At 39.4% G+C, this 15,291-nt stretch overlaps 1 protein-coding gene across 1 annotated transcript in view; it reads left to right on the forward strand.

Moving 5' to 3' along the window:
• The window catches only part of LOC142749241 (neuron navigator 3-like), a 131,683-nt gene that overhangs the window by 109,331 nt on the left and 7,061 nt on the right, over positions 1–15,291 (forward strand). Inside the window, exons 22-28 of the mRNA XM_075857000.1 lie at positions 272–440; positions 1,844–2,079; positions 6,097–6,248; positions 8,642–8,713; positions 8,809–9,005; positions 13,767–13,885; positions 14,364–14,567. Coding sequence (XP_075713115.1) covers positions 272–440; positions 1,844–2,079; positions 6,097–6,248; positions 8,642–8,713; positions 8,809–9,005; positions 13,767–13,885; positions 14,364–14,567 — 1,149 coding nt within the window. The remainder of the gene's footprint in view (positions 1–271; positions 441–1,843; positions 2,080–6,096; positions 6,249–8,641; positions 8,714–8,808; positions 9,006–13,766; positions 13,886–14,363; positions 14,568–15,291) is intronic.

Below are 15,291 nucleotides of genomic sequence, written 5' to 3' on the forward strand. Positions count from 1 at the left end.
CAGGGGGTCCCGTGATCCAGCTTCCTACTCCCCACACGACCTCCGCCGTGTATATAAAGATCTTGAAAACTGTGAGGAATTAATACAGAAAGTATAGTGAAAAATGTTATCATTGACTAATCATTTTTGCTGCTGAACATAAATTTGGAGATGAGGTGGCCAGGATAGACATATTTATTATGTATCATTTTACTTTTTTCCATAGTTCTGTTAAAGTTTACTGCATTTTAAAATGAGTGATATTTCATTCCAATTTAATTTGACGTTTTAGGAATATGTATACCGTGTGGATCCAGCTTCTAATTTAGGCTTAACCTCAGATGCCATCACCAGTTATAGTATTAGTGACGTAGTTAGATCAAATAACACAGAAGTGCCTGAAATGTTACCTTGTGGATATCTGGTTGGCGATAATAATATCATCACTGTGAACCTTAAAGGTAATTGTACTTTTTACTCTTAATTCAGATTTGGACTTTACAGAATGTCAGTTAAAATAAAATGAACATATAATTAAGGGAGGGAATTTGGATAGTAATGGAAGATTTGCATGTAATGAGCTTATAATAATGATCGTAATGATAATAATGATCTCTATGAGGGTTATTAATAAATGGGGTTAGTCAATAAACCTGGATTTATATATCCGAGTAACAGACCAGTGAGACATTAGGGCCATGTGAAACACAAAGATGTCAAAGATGTGCAGTCTCATCATCAATCGTTTCACATCATCCATCATCCACAAATTACTTTATACAGCAACTTTTGATATGAAGGTTTTATAGATTTAGAAGAGTCTTAGAGGGATTTCCTCATGAAAACAAGTCCTTTCCATGTACCCTATTAGAATATATAGGCATCATAAAAGGAAGTACCATGCTCGCCATGACAGTGCTCATACTGTAGAGTGAACCCAGCCTATCCATGCATTACATGGTCGGGGATTTATTTGAATGGCCGCCATGTAATACTATATTTCCTCTCTAGCTGGCAATGTTGGGCCAGATGTGCCTTCCCCTGACAGTTGATTGCTGGAAGTTAGGGAAGCTGGACCTATCGTGATCAGCCAATCGATGAGCCAGCATAAGCTTAGAAAGGGGATGTGTTCATGAGACAACCCCCTTAAAGACAACTCTACTCAAGGTACATGAAAGCAGAACCATCAAAATACATACCATACCTGCAAATGTATATTTCAAGCCAAGTCATGACTGTGTTACGCCTCATGTACACGACCGTGTGCGCCGGCCGAGTCCCGTCAGTGATCCGAGGAAAGATAGAACACGTCCTATGTTTCCTCAGATCGGACCCGGATTATTTTTCACGGACACGATTCCCCCGCTAAAGTGAATGGGTCCGTGAACCGTATCTCCGTGAACACTATCGGGTGGCACTCAGATGCCGTCAAAAACGGCCCGAGTGGCACAACGGTCATGTGCATGAGGCGTTAAAGGCTTTAGACACAAAATGGTAGGGTATTTGTAATGAAGACTACTTCAAAAGGTCCTTTTTTTTTTGTTTTAGACCTACTAAATTAATAAAATAAAAAGGTTAGCTATGTACATTATTTCTTCAAATCTCTGTGTGGTATATGTGTTTTAGAATAAAGAAATAGACTTTTGTTCCGCAATATTTGACTTTAACAGTGCAATATTTTTGTTAGAATTATTCGTTTAATGTAATTACATTCCTGGAGCTGAATCTAAAGTTATTTGCTTTCAAGATTGTGTCCTATACTACCCTATAATATGTTGATTAATGTACGAGTAGCATTTTACCTAGTAAACATAACTTTATTTTGGAGACTTGGATCACAGTCAACAATGTTTTTTTTTCCTAGGTGTAGAAGAAAACAGCTTGGACAGTTTTGTGTTTGATACCCTTATTCCGAAACCAATTACTCAGCGTTACTTTAATTTATTGATCGAACATCGCAGGATTATATTATCTGGACCCAGCGGAACAGGAAAGACATATGTAGCTAACAAACTTGCAGAATATGTTGTAAATAAAAGTGGCAGAAAGAAAATTGAGGAAGCAGTTGCAACCTTTAATGTGGATCACAAATCAAGTAAAGTGAGTAAGCAAAAACAATTTTATGAATCCCTTCAAACTGATGCAGAGCCAGAAAAACATAATTTTTAAACAAACCATCAACATCAGCGATATACTATTCAAAACACAATATTTTATACTATCAATTCTGTGCACACAAAACAATGTAACATATATACACTATATGGACAAAAGTATTAGGACAACTACACATTACACCCATAGGAGCTATTATTACATCCCATTCTAAATTCATAGGCATTAATATGAGGTTGGTCTCCTCTTTGCAGCTAAAACAACTTCCACTCTTCTGGTGTCGCCTGGAAGGGCCTGGCTCGCAATCTCCGTTCTAGTTCATCCCAAAGGTGTTCAATGCGGTTGAGGTTAGGGTTCTGTGTGGGCCAGTCAAGTCCTTTCACACCAACCTCACCCAACCATGCCTTTCATGGACCTTGCTTTGTGCACTGGGGCAGAGTCATGCTGAACAGAAAAGGGCCTTCCCCAAAATGTTCCCACAAAGTTGGAAGCATTCAATTGTCCAAAATGTCTTGATCTGCTGAAGCATTAAGATCTCCCTTCACTGGAACTAAGGTGCCAAGGCCAAACCCTGAAAAAACAACCCATAGCATTATCCCTCCTCCACCAAACTTTACAGTTGGCACAATGTAGTCAGGCAGATAACGTTGTCCTGGCATTCGCCAAACCAAGACTTGTCCATCAGACTGCCAGATAGAACACGTTTCCACTCTTAGCTGGCATAGATTTCACTCTGTGGGGCGTAGCAAGGTAAAAGTCCAAGCCAGGCTCATACTAATATTGATACCGGGAAGGGCCAGGACATTGTATGCATTGCATATAAAGTCCTGATGCTGCTTGGTGTCAGGACCTTGTATGAATCGTGTCATGCTGAGGAAACCTAGGAGACCTGGTGGGGAGAAGCGTAGAGGAGTGGTGAGAATAAAAATTTTTAAATTTATGTCTAATGAGGGGGGCGGTTGGCACACTGCCAACAGAAAGATGCAACAAATTTATTGAAAGGTGTTTGCCTTTTCAATAAGTGTGTCACATCTTACACTATCTAATCCTTTATTGGTGATAAATCTCCGACTTAGTGTTTATACTAGAGGGTTTTACTGTTCCACTTCTATAATACAGAGCAGCTTTTCTCTGTTCCCCTACATATATACTACAATCCTAGTTTCCTGCTTCCACACTACTAGGGGTAGACAGAAAAACCTTTAATCATTGACACTCCAGTTGTTTACACTAATGCATTTATATACAAGAAGTCCCTGAAAAAATGTCAGTAGTCATAAATCATGCTATTTAAGGCAGACACTGTGTTTGTTAGTGGATTGTGTTAGAAATCTTATCTAAACCTTTACGCTCTCATAAATAAATGTGACAACTATTGTTTTCCCTATAAACTGGATATTTCAATAGGTTTTCAAGTGTATCACTACCTACGATATGAACAGAGGTCTCTAGCTTGCATGTAGGATCCGAGGATGTCTCTCCGCTCTACTACATGTTCAGGTCACTCCTGCAGTCTGTAGGAATGATTTAATCTCTAACAATACACGATCAGGCCAAAAGTATGTTGATGCTTGACCATCACACCTGCAGTATATGAACTTGTTGGACATAGGTGTTAGTATGGCTTTGGTCCTTCTTTTCCGCTGTAATAGCCTTCATTCTTCTTGGGAGACTTTCCACAAGAGTTTGGATTGTCTGTGGGAATTTTTACAAAAAGTGCATTTGTGAGGTCAGACACTGTGTAATGGCAGGAAGGAGGTGAAGGGAAAGTGAGCCCTAATCTACCCACCGCCCTGTCCCTGCCTACTTGCAACGACCCGCCCTAGGCGACGGGGTACAACTGGGCGGCGGTCCCTACGCTGTCTAAGTGCACGGGAGAGCAAACAGGGAACACGCAAGGGAAGGGGCAGTAGCCCACGGAACGCCGCAAGGAAACGGAGCGGTGAATGAATAGTCAGTCCAGGATGAAGTGGAGGATACCAACGTGAGCACGGAGAAGGAAGCAAGCCAGGGGCGAAGCAGGTTAAGCAGAACAGCAGCAAGGCAGAAGCACGGCAGAAGCAGGCTGGAGCAAGCAGCAGTGGGGCCAGGAATCCAGAAGAATTACAAGCACTGAGGAAGAGAACACGGCAGGTAATAAAGGACAGGGGGCGGAGCTAACTCCGACTGACCAGGCCGCGATAGGCTCTCCCACTCCTGAGCCTGCCACCCTGGTTGGTGGGAGACGGTGTCAGTCTAACAGGTCTGGCCTCAGGTGTGGATTGATTAATCCCAGGAGTATACCTAGACGTAGTACCTGGCAGATCCCTAACACACTAATGTTGGACAAGAAGGTTTGGCTTTCAATCAGTGTTCCAACTCATCCCAAATATGTTTGATGGGGTCGAGGTCAGGGCAGTGTACAGGCCAACCGAGTTTATCCACATCAAACTTGTCAAACTATGTGTAATGACGCGGGTAGGGAAACGGACAAGTGAGCCCTAATCTACCCGCCACTCTGTCCCTGCCTACTTGCAACGACCCGCCCTAGGCGACGGGGTACAACTAGGCGGCGGTCCCTACGCTCAGTAAGTGCAAGAGACAAACAGACAAGGGAACACAAAGCAAAGGGAAATGGGGCAGTTGCCCACGGCAACACCGTGAGCAACAAGAGTGGTGAACGAGCCGAGTCAAACCAGGAGTGCACGAGGTACCAAACGCAGAGCAGGAGAGTAGTCAGAAAGCCAGGGTCAGTATGGAGCAGGATCAAATAGTCAGAAGCTGTAGCTGGGCCAGGAAACCACACGAGAAGAATCACAAGCAAAGGAGGAACAGGAAAGGCAGGTATAAATAGACAGAGGGCGGGAGCTAGCTCCGTCTGGCCAGGCTGTGATAGGCTCTCCCACTCCTAAGCCTGCCATCCTGAGTTGTGGAAGCTGGAGTCAGTCTCAGAGACATAGACTCAGGTGCAGACTGATTACCTATGGGCGTATACACAGAAGTTGTGCCTGGCAGATCCTTTACACTATGTCTTTATGAACCTCGCTTCGTGCACTGAGGCAGTCATGCTGGATCAGGAAAGGGCTTTCCCTAAACTGTTGCCAAAAAGCTGGATGCATACAATTGTCTAACATGTCTTTGTATGTTGTAACATTAACATTACCATTCACTGTACTGAAGGGGCCCTGTTCAAACCCTGAAAAACAGCGCAAGACCATTATCCCTCCTCCACCAAATGTTACAGTAGGCACTATGCATTCCGGTAGGTAGCATTCTCCTGGCATTCGCCAACCCAGATTCATCTATCAGACTGCCAGATATTGAAATGTGATTCATTACTCCAGAGATCACGTTTCCACCGCACCAGAGTCCAGTGGTGAAGTGCTTTACACCACTGCAGCCAACGCTTGGATGATCTTAAAATTGTGTACAGCTGCTCAACCATGGAAACCTATTTCATGAAGCTTCCGACACACAGTTTGTGTTGATGTCACTTCCCGAAGGCATTGTTAAACTCTATAGTGAGAGATGCAACAGATGATAGCTGATTTTTACGTACCACATGCTTTAGTACTCGTCGGCTCTGCTCTGTAAGTTTATATGGTCTAACGCTTCATGGCAGAGCTGTTATTCCTCGATGCTTCCACTTCACAATAATAGTACTTACAGTTGATGGAGGCAGATCCAGTAGATCAGAAATTTCATAAACTGACTTGTGGAATCCTACAACAGAGACACGCTTAAAGTCACTAAGCTTTTCAATATGACCCATGCTATGGAGATTGCATGATTGTGTGCTTGATTTGATATACCTGTCAGGCATTAGTGTGGCTGAAACGCCAGAATTCAATAATTGAGAGGGGTGTCCACATCATTTTGGCTATATAGTGTATATTAGGGAGTCGCATAATGCAGTTCTTTTGTTATATTGCAGAAATTCGGGAAAAAAAATGTACAACCTATTTCTATGGCTTGTCTGTTATAGCACAGTTATTAACTTTTTTGTATCTTTGATTTTTTAAGGAGTTGCGTCAGTATCTAGCCAATCTTGCAGATCAGTGCAGTGCCGATAATGATTCTGAGCCCCCACTAGTAGTAATCCTGGATAATCTTCATCATATAGGATCTCTGAGTGACATTTTCAATGGATTCCTGAACTGTAAATACAGCAAATGGTAATAACCTTTTTAAACTATGTTCTCTAATACTTTCTGATATATTTGTTATTTTTAATAGCGAATTTTAAATATTTACACACATACCATGATATATTAAGGGGTTGTATAAAATAAAAAAGTTTTTCTTTTCATGAATAACGCACTCTTGTCCTGGTATTCTCTCTGGTATTACTGCTCAGCCTCATTCAACTGAATGGGATGGAACTGCATTACCAAACAGCCCATGGACAAGAGCGGTGCTCGCTCTGGGAAAAAAGCATATTGAAACGTACTGTCGTTTCAGAACTCTCTTCTTTCAGAAAGGGAGTTTTAAAGGAAGAAAAGATTATGCACTATCGTGACCCACAACAAATTCCAAGATTTTTTCTTCAAGTGACTTATTTGATTCATTTAAAGAAGAGGTGTATCTCCTTAAAATGCTTCTATACTGGCATTATTTGGCAGTAGCTGTTGTATATATTAACTAATAAATGTAAACTTAAACTTTATATTACTGCAGGATAAACATACAAAAATGTGAACCATATATAGACCGTATACAATCAATTAAAAGTAACACAGGGTTCAAAAACCGATCCTTGGAATCACAACCTGTGCTGTGGCCATAGTCGCATGTACGCTAGCCTTAGGCCCCATTCACACGACCGTATATTTCATCCGTAATTACGGTCCGTAATCACGGACCCATTCATTTTTATTGGCCACGGACATTTTTCAGTATTTTACTGATGGGTGTCCGTGCTGAAAAAATTATAGAACCTGTCTTATTCTTGTCCGTAATTACAGCACAGACTCTCCCATAGAAGCCTATGGGCGCTTTTGTAAATACGAACGGCTACGGATGTGCATCCATCCGTATTTACGGAAGTGTTGCTAGCGTTGCTTCAGTATTCCGGCATCAAGGGTGCTGCAACAACAGTTTTTCTTAGATCCTGCAAGACCTAATACCAGGGTCACTGATTCTATGACCCAAATCCTGAAACACAGTGGCAATATAGTAAGTAAAAACATCAGATAATAAGTAGAAAAAAAGTTAAAAATTCATAGAGCATATGGAGGATGCTGTATTGTAATCCATGCTCATTGGTTATAAGCACTGTAAGTGGTTCTCTTCCAGTAACAATTTGCCAGGCTGTGTCCCTTTTACATGTTTTTGTGTATGGAGTTAGTATGATTGATATCACTAATTATACAAGATAGTACTCAATATGTTGGTTAGTGTGTTGCTAAGCTTAATAACTTGTGAAGTTCAGCTTATAAATACAGTTTTCTTATCTAATGTAGAATCAATTTATATCTGAAGGATTGTTTGTGAGTGTTTCTTTACTAGTTCAGTCTTTGAAATGAAAAATTGTAATAGAGTACAATAACGTGTTTATTTTTATCATACACATGTACTACATGAGAATATTTGTTCTACACTACTTATTCCTATATAAATTCTGTATATAGCAATGTTTTATTTCATTATTGTTAGCATCAATGAAGTCTGAAATTCAGCAGGCATTGGAGAACTTCTACTTTCAATAGAATATAAGAAATTAGCTAAACCACTATTGCAATAGCCTGATATCCTCCTTTATAACTTTCAACATATCCACCTTTCAATATAGCAATATTATAAATCTAAAAATAAAAAATGTCCACAATAATCTAGTATAGGGATTTTGCGGATCTTGTCTCTTTAATTCCGTAGTCATTTGCCAAGTATCCTTTCAATTATGAGATAAACAACCAAGGATTTTCCTAGATGGAACTGCAACTGATCAAATTTGCATAGCATAACACCATCAAAAACCATACAAACCTTACTTTTAAAGCAGGTATATTATACTCACTAACAAAAATGCGTAAGAGAGTGTAAAGGTGCAAGACCAACTCGAGTTTCGTCTGCAAAGCTTCTTCTGGGGCCGTGCATGCAGGCAAAATTTGAACTTGAATTTTGGAAGAGCTATCCTGAAGTCAGACCAACATAAAAATAGAATAAGTTTGCAGAAATTAAAAAACTTAATGCAAGGTACATGTACTATGCTCTATAATAAACTTTTTGAGTGTAAAACTGAACCTTTACTTGAAATATCGTTTTTTAATTGTATCCATGGTGGTACACAAACTTGTAGATGGTGTGATCAGTTCAGACATAATTTTTTTAAACTACTGTTAACAAACTGCCCACCTTTTTTTGTACATGACTTAATGAGTATTGCTCACAAATACTGCAGAAATGTTACTTACCAAAAATGGACTTTAATTTATGCAGAATTTAATGGTATAGGTTTGTCTAGTTATCTAGCTTACAATATAAACTGGGCTCTTTATATGATTTATTAAACCTTTAGCTACAGTAGGTCATTTTTTTTAAATAAAGTATCTTCCTTTTTCTCTTCCAGTCCATACATTATTGGAACAATGAATCAAAGCATTTTGTCTTCACCAAATTTAGAATTACACCACAATTTCAGGTAATTTTGTTGTGTGAAATATATTTCTTTTGACTTGAGTGCTGTATGGCCAAGTGTGATATTTACATGTGTTTGTAAATTATATTCATTTTTAGGTGGGTACTATGTGCTAATCACATGGATCCAGTTAAAAGTTTTCTCGGGAGATACTTGAGAAGAAAGCTTATTGAAATGGAAATAGAAAAAAGTTTGAGGAACAACGATCTCATAAAGATAATTGAATGGATTCCTAAGGCATGGCACCACCTCAACAGCTTCCTGGAGACACACAGTTCCTCTGATGTCACAATTGGTAATAAGCTTTCCTAAGGATCCCACATTTGTGTAAAACACAGTTTATTATATCTAATGAGATATGTCATTTTATTAGGTATTATGCATCATGGAAACCTAAGAAAACGACATATACTTGACCAAACATGCCATCCTTTAATTGTATGTGTGTCGCAACAATTTTTTCCTAGAATGGACTTTTTGTCCAGTCATTGTCCCACTGTTCTCTAATCGGATAATAAATTCACAGTTGGCAATTTAAAACCCTGTAACAGATACTGCCATTAGAGGACTATTTGCTAGTAAATTACTTATCTATATTATTAAAGTTGATTTTGAGTTTATCATCATCAATTTCTGGAGACATTCAGTATAGGAAAGGGTTGCATTTGACTGATTGTAAGAAACACTATATTGATTGTTATGAGTGGCAATCAATATAATGCTTTGATCTGCATTGTAGTAGTGTTTGTGATATATTATAATGGAGGTTTTAGTAGAACATTATCCTAAAATCTGCTATTCATTTTATACCGAGATAAAATTATTAGCTAAATGCAATAAAATTCTTTTTGACCTGGATTAGCACTAGAAGTGCAATTCCAGCACAGGACTGCTAGTAAATCTAGAACAGTGGTCGCCAAACTACAACTCCCAGCATGCCCTGACAGTTACTCTCAACATCTGGAAAGCCACAAACTGGATAAATCACTGATCTAGAATCTCACATGAGCAGATCAAACTGGTATACATAATTATTTGACTCTTCTGATCCGTGGACTCCGATTAATCACACATTAATGGGCTTTCCCAGAAAACCCATTTAATACCTGGTTTAAAACATGACAAAACTATTTAACCATTATATACTCATGTGAAAAACACTGCAACCTTAAAATAGTATACTGTATATGTTAGTTCTTTAGGATTACAAATATACAGAACAGTATGTGTGCATTATTCATCTCTAATCCCCTTTAATCCTTAACTCTCTTTTGTTTGCTAAAGTGTATCTCAACCTTTGAGCTGTAAATTATTTAACCTACCATACAGGCGCAGACCGAGATAGATAAGGTTCCCTGTGCAAGACCAGTATATGTGCCCCTTGCTCTCCAATATCTCATCAGAAATCACCCCCTTATTTCTCTCCCCCAGTAATTGTTAGCCATACAATTCATTAGCTCAAATGTTTACATGTAATCTAGTAAACAGAAGAAGACTTCTTTACGTGACAGTGGGCTACCTAACCTACTAGGCTCCTGCACAGGTTCCACCAATTGTTTGTCCGCTCCTTCTAGACAAATTGAATCATAATGCTATTGTGGCACTGACTTGTTTTTGGACGGAGCTAAAGCCCATTTTCTTTCCAAAGTAAAATCTTCAAAATGTTGTCATGGGCCAGGCAAGAGGGCGGACGTTTTTTTATAGTGACATCTGCCAGGGAACGCTACATAGCACACAGTTCCCTAATATGATATACAAAGGGATATACAGGCCGCAGGAGAATAGAAGCGATCGGTACTGATCCTGGCTACAGGTATAGACCACACTTTCTATAACCTGCTGCAACAAAGACTTGGTGTGGGGTTAGAAAGAGCTTTGCAGGAAGAGCTTTTGACCGGGAGCAGCAGGTGATATTCTGGAGAAACGGCACACTCCAGGTACAACATATATTTGGCATAGTTAATAGTGGTAAGCAGCTCTATTGATATGTGGAAAGTTGGTAATAGTTGGAGGTACACTTTAAGCATGTATAAATTCCCATTTATGCTTTAATATACTTGCCTATATCTTCAATTCTGTGTTTAGAATTTCCTGGGATATTTTTTTTCATCATTCACATGATACTGCTTGTCTTTTAATTTCTTTTCTTACATTATAATTTCTCCATTTTATATATGTTTAGCTTGTATAAAATGGGTCATTATACTTATTATATTATATATTTGTATCCTTTCCCCCATTTTTTGCTGTACCCTGTTAGCAATTCATATTAAGTATACATTTCATCACATGCAACAGCATTGAAAACTTGGGCTACATAAACTTTATTTTGTTTTTCAATAAGGCAGACTTTATTTTGTATGACGAGCTCACTATACTCTGATTTCTGTGTCTTATCCCTTTGTCTCATCTGCCCTTATCTGTTCAAACACCTTACAATCCAATCTGAAACACTAGAACTTGTTCAATTTTTTATGTGAGAGGCATGGAAGGTTTCTGAAATCTAGATAAGCTTCATCTACTGCTCCACACTGATCTATTACCTTAATCGTCCAGTCAAAAAGATCTATTTCAAGGTTTGAGTAATATGATCTCTCCTGGCTGCAAGTCATTGGACTTTGAATTTCAAACAATTCTTTCTTTCAAGTGTTCTTTATTTTATTTACACTTCTGAAAACAAGGTCAGAGCATTGCACTGTGTATTTTACCCAGATTATTTATACCTTGACATGTTGACTCATCAGATTACATTTGGAAACGGATAAGTCAGCTTTGTCCCATTAATATAGTCTTAGCTGTGAAAGAATTTTTCTCCATTTATCTCTTTTAGCACATAAGAAAGTTTTTCAGAGTTTTTCTGTAATTTTAGATGCTTTTCTCTAAATAAATTCTATACAGTTTTTATAATTGGCCACTTTAGTAGAGACACCTGCCCTTTCACAATTAGAGCTTCCCTCTATGGAAATTAGACGGGTGACCCTGGAGGGCAGCATAACATCAAGAGAGCAAGTTTTCCATGCATCATTTCCAATGTGAATCCACATTAAATTGGGAAAATCAGGTCAGAATTTTACACAAGCAGCATGAATCTATGACCTGTCAGGTGTCAACCGTTCTGTTTGGTGGAGGAGGAGTAATGGTGCGGGGAATGTTTTTTTGACACACTTTTGGTCTTCTGATGCCTGTGGATGAACGTTAGAATAATAGGATTTATGTAAGCATTGTGGCTGACCAAGTTAATCCGTTCATGGCAGCTGTTTATCCTATGGCAGAAGGACACTTTAGCGGCTATTGCAAGAAGATATCCTGTGCTCATGGGCTAATATTTATATACATACACACACCGATCAGCCATGACATTAAAGCCACTTACTGGTAAATTAAATAACATTGATTATCTCGTGATAATGGCACCACTTAAGTGGTGGGATACATTAGCCAGCAAGCAAACAGTAAGTTCTTGAAGGTGATGTGTTGGAAGCAGAAAAAATGGGAAAGCGTAAGGATCTGAGCGATTTTGACAAGGGCCATTATTCTGATGGCTAGATGACTGGGTCAGAGCATCTCCAAAATAGCAGGTCTTGTTGGCTGTACCTGGTATGCAGTGGTTAGTACCTATCAAGTGCTCCAAGGAAGGAAAACCGGTGAATCAGCAACAGATTAGTGGGTGTCCAAGGCTCATTGATGCGGAACGGGATCAAAGGCTAGTTTGTCTGCTCCAATTCCACAGAAGAGCTACTGTAGCACACATTGCTGAAAAAATTAATGCTAGCTATAATAGAAAGGTGTCAGAAAACACAGTGCATCAGAGCTTGCTGTGTTTGGGGCTGCAAAGCTGCAGACTACAATAGGCACATGAGCATCAGAACTGCACCATGGAGCAATGGAAGAAGGTGGCCTGGTCTGATGAATCAAATTTTCTTCTACAACATTTGAATGGCCCGGTGCGTGTGCAACGCTTACCTATTGAAGAGGTGATACCAGAATGCACTACGGGATGAAGGCAAGCTGGCGGAGGCAGTGCTCTGGGAAATGTTCTGCTGAAAAACCTTGGGTCTTGGCATTAATGTGGTTGTTACTTTGACATGTACCACCTACCTAAACATTGTTGCAGACCAAGTACACCCCTTCATGACAACGGTAATCCCTAATGAGAGTGACCTCTTTCAGCAGAATAATGTGCCCTGCCACACTGCAAAAATGGTTCGGGAATGGTTTTAGCAACATGACAAAGATTCAAGGTATTGACTTGGCCTCCAAATTCCCCAGACTTAATCCGATCGAGCATCTGTGGAATGTGCTGGAAAAACAAGTCTGATCCATACAGGTCCCACCTAGAAACTTACAGGACTTAAATGATCTGCTGCGAACATCTTGGTGCCATATACCACAGAAAACCTTTAGAGGTCTTGTAAAGTCCATGCCTCAACCGGTCGGAGCTGTTTTGGCGACATGAGTGGTATCTACACAATATTTGGCAGGGAGTTGGATTGTTATGGCTGAATGGTGTATAAAGCAGATTATAGGAAATACTTTGAGCCAGGTACATATCTAACTAGAATTCATAGGGCCCCTTAGAAAATTCAGGGCAAGGCCCTCCAACTTATTGACCGCAAACTGAGCTGTAGTACTATAAACAGCAGAATCACTCGTTTTACTTGAGCAGCAACCAAAGGCATGCATAGTAGTGTTATATATCAGACATTCTGAACAAACGAGAGCCCACGTAATGGATTTACACAGCAGAAAGCTACCAACTTGTTTGATAGTCATTTGGCATCTGAGCGAGCCCTCCTCATCCTCAAGGCCCAATAGCAGAAGCTACATCTATAGGTACCCCAATTCTTTGAGCCATCTTCCTTGCCTGATTAGTGGGTCTGTGTCCTTGTAGAAAATCTGCTAGCCCTAGAACTAAATTGTGATGGACAGTTGATGATGATGATGATGATGATTATGATTTTTTTTATAACTATTGTTAATGTACTCTACAATAGGATTTGAACTGACATATGAATGTACCAGAGGTAAACAAAATAATTTCTGTCTGTTTTGGTAGGTCCTCGCTTATTCCTTTCCTGTCCAATGGATGTGGATGGATCCAGAATATGGTATACAGATCTTTGGAACTATTCTGTCATACCATATCTCTTAGAAGCAGTAAGAGAAGGACTTCAGGTATATATAGAAATCACTAAATGAAGTGACAGTGAACTCATTTCAATTTGATCTTAAGAAACTATAGGACAGTACAATCAATTGGCTGTATTACCCCTTGAGTTTGCTTTTTTGTATTGATTTTACATTTGCTAACTATGTATCTAGTGTTAATCTGCGGCGAATCTTCACTTTAACACCGTTCTGTATTTATTGTATGGCATCCATGTTGGAAGGACTGTATAGTTTGCATAGTCCCTAATGTAGTTTATAACCATATTCCATTTAAGAGGCATTTGCAGTTTATGTTCCATTGTTGGTATAGCTTGAATAATGGTGCCTCAATGTAAATGTAAATGTAAATGTATTATTCAGCAACAGAATATTAGCACATCGGAGCAAGGACTTTTTTTAATGTATGGCATGTTAGTTACTCATTGAAGAACATTCCATGGCTTCCACTATTATAGACTTATAAAACTATTCATTGTACTTACAGATGTATGGTAAACGAGCACCTTGGGAAGATCCAATAAGGTGGATAATAGACACGTTCCCTTGGAATTCTACTTCATCTCAGCGTGAATGTCCAACCTTACTACAGTTACGGCCAGAAGATGTAGGGTATGATGGGTACGTCACTTCCAAAGACGGGACAACCTCCGAAAATGTGCCAGAGAGTGACAAAGATGGCGATCCACTGGTAGGTTTAATGAAGACATTACAGTAAATGCTAATTGAAGACGTGTATACTTTTTTTTATAATAGAAGTGTCATAACTAAATAATAATGAATGGGAAAACACATCTAAACATATTTCAAAAGAAGATAATACAGTACATTTTATAGTTATTATTGTCCTTCTTTTTCAATATTTTATTTTGGTGAATGAAATATCCCACCTCTGGGACCCGCACCTATCACTAGAATGGGGCATCCTAAACCCCATTCGACTGCTCTCTGTTGTGGCTGGAGCTTGTGATTTCCGACCAAAGTAGTGAATGGCAGTTATGGAAGGAGTGTAGCATGCGAGCCGTGCTGTTTCCGTAACTACTATTTAGTTCTATGAGACTTACGAAAACAGCGTAGCTCAGCAAGCTACGCTGTTTCCGTAATTCATGGTGGGGAATCACACTCGTCAGCCGAAAACTCAAGAGAAAGACCCTTCACTCACTATGGGTCGAAACGTTGCCTGTTTGTTGCGGATGTTTTGACAATAAACATACTATTTTGAAGACTTGGAGACGTGTGCTGCTGTTCTACTACTTTTTTTGAATTTACATTATGCCAGAGTGGGTATGTCTGGCATGACAGCGTGCACCGCACCAGAGCTCGGGACCTGTGCTGCTTCATTATCTTTCGTTTTGGCTTAATATCCTGTGGATAAGTCATAAATATCTCTGATGAGAAAAACACTTTAAGCCGTA

Source organism: Rhinoderma darwinii, chromosome 3 (assembly GCF_050947455.1).
Source record: "Rhinoderma darwinii isolate aRhiDar2 chromosome 3, aRhiDar2.hap1, whole genome shotgun sequence".
In the NCBI taxonomy this organism is placed as follows: domain Eukaryota; kingdom Metazoa; phylum Chordata; class Amphibia; order Anura; family Rhinodermatidae; genus Rhinoderma; species Rhinoderma darwinii.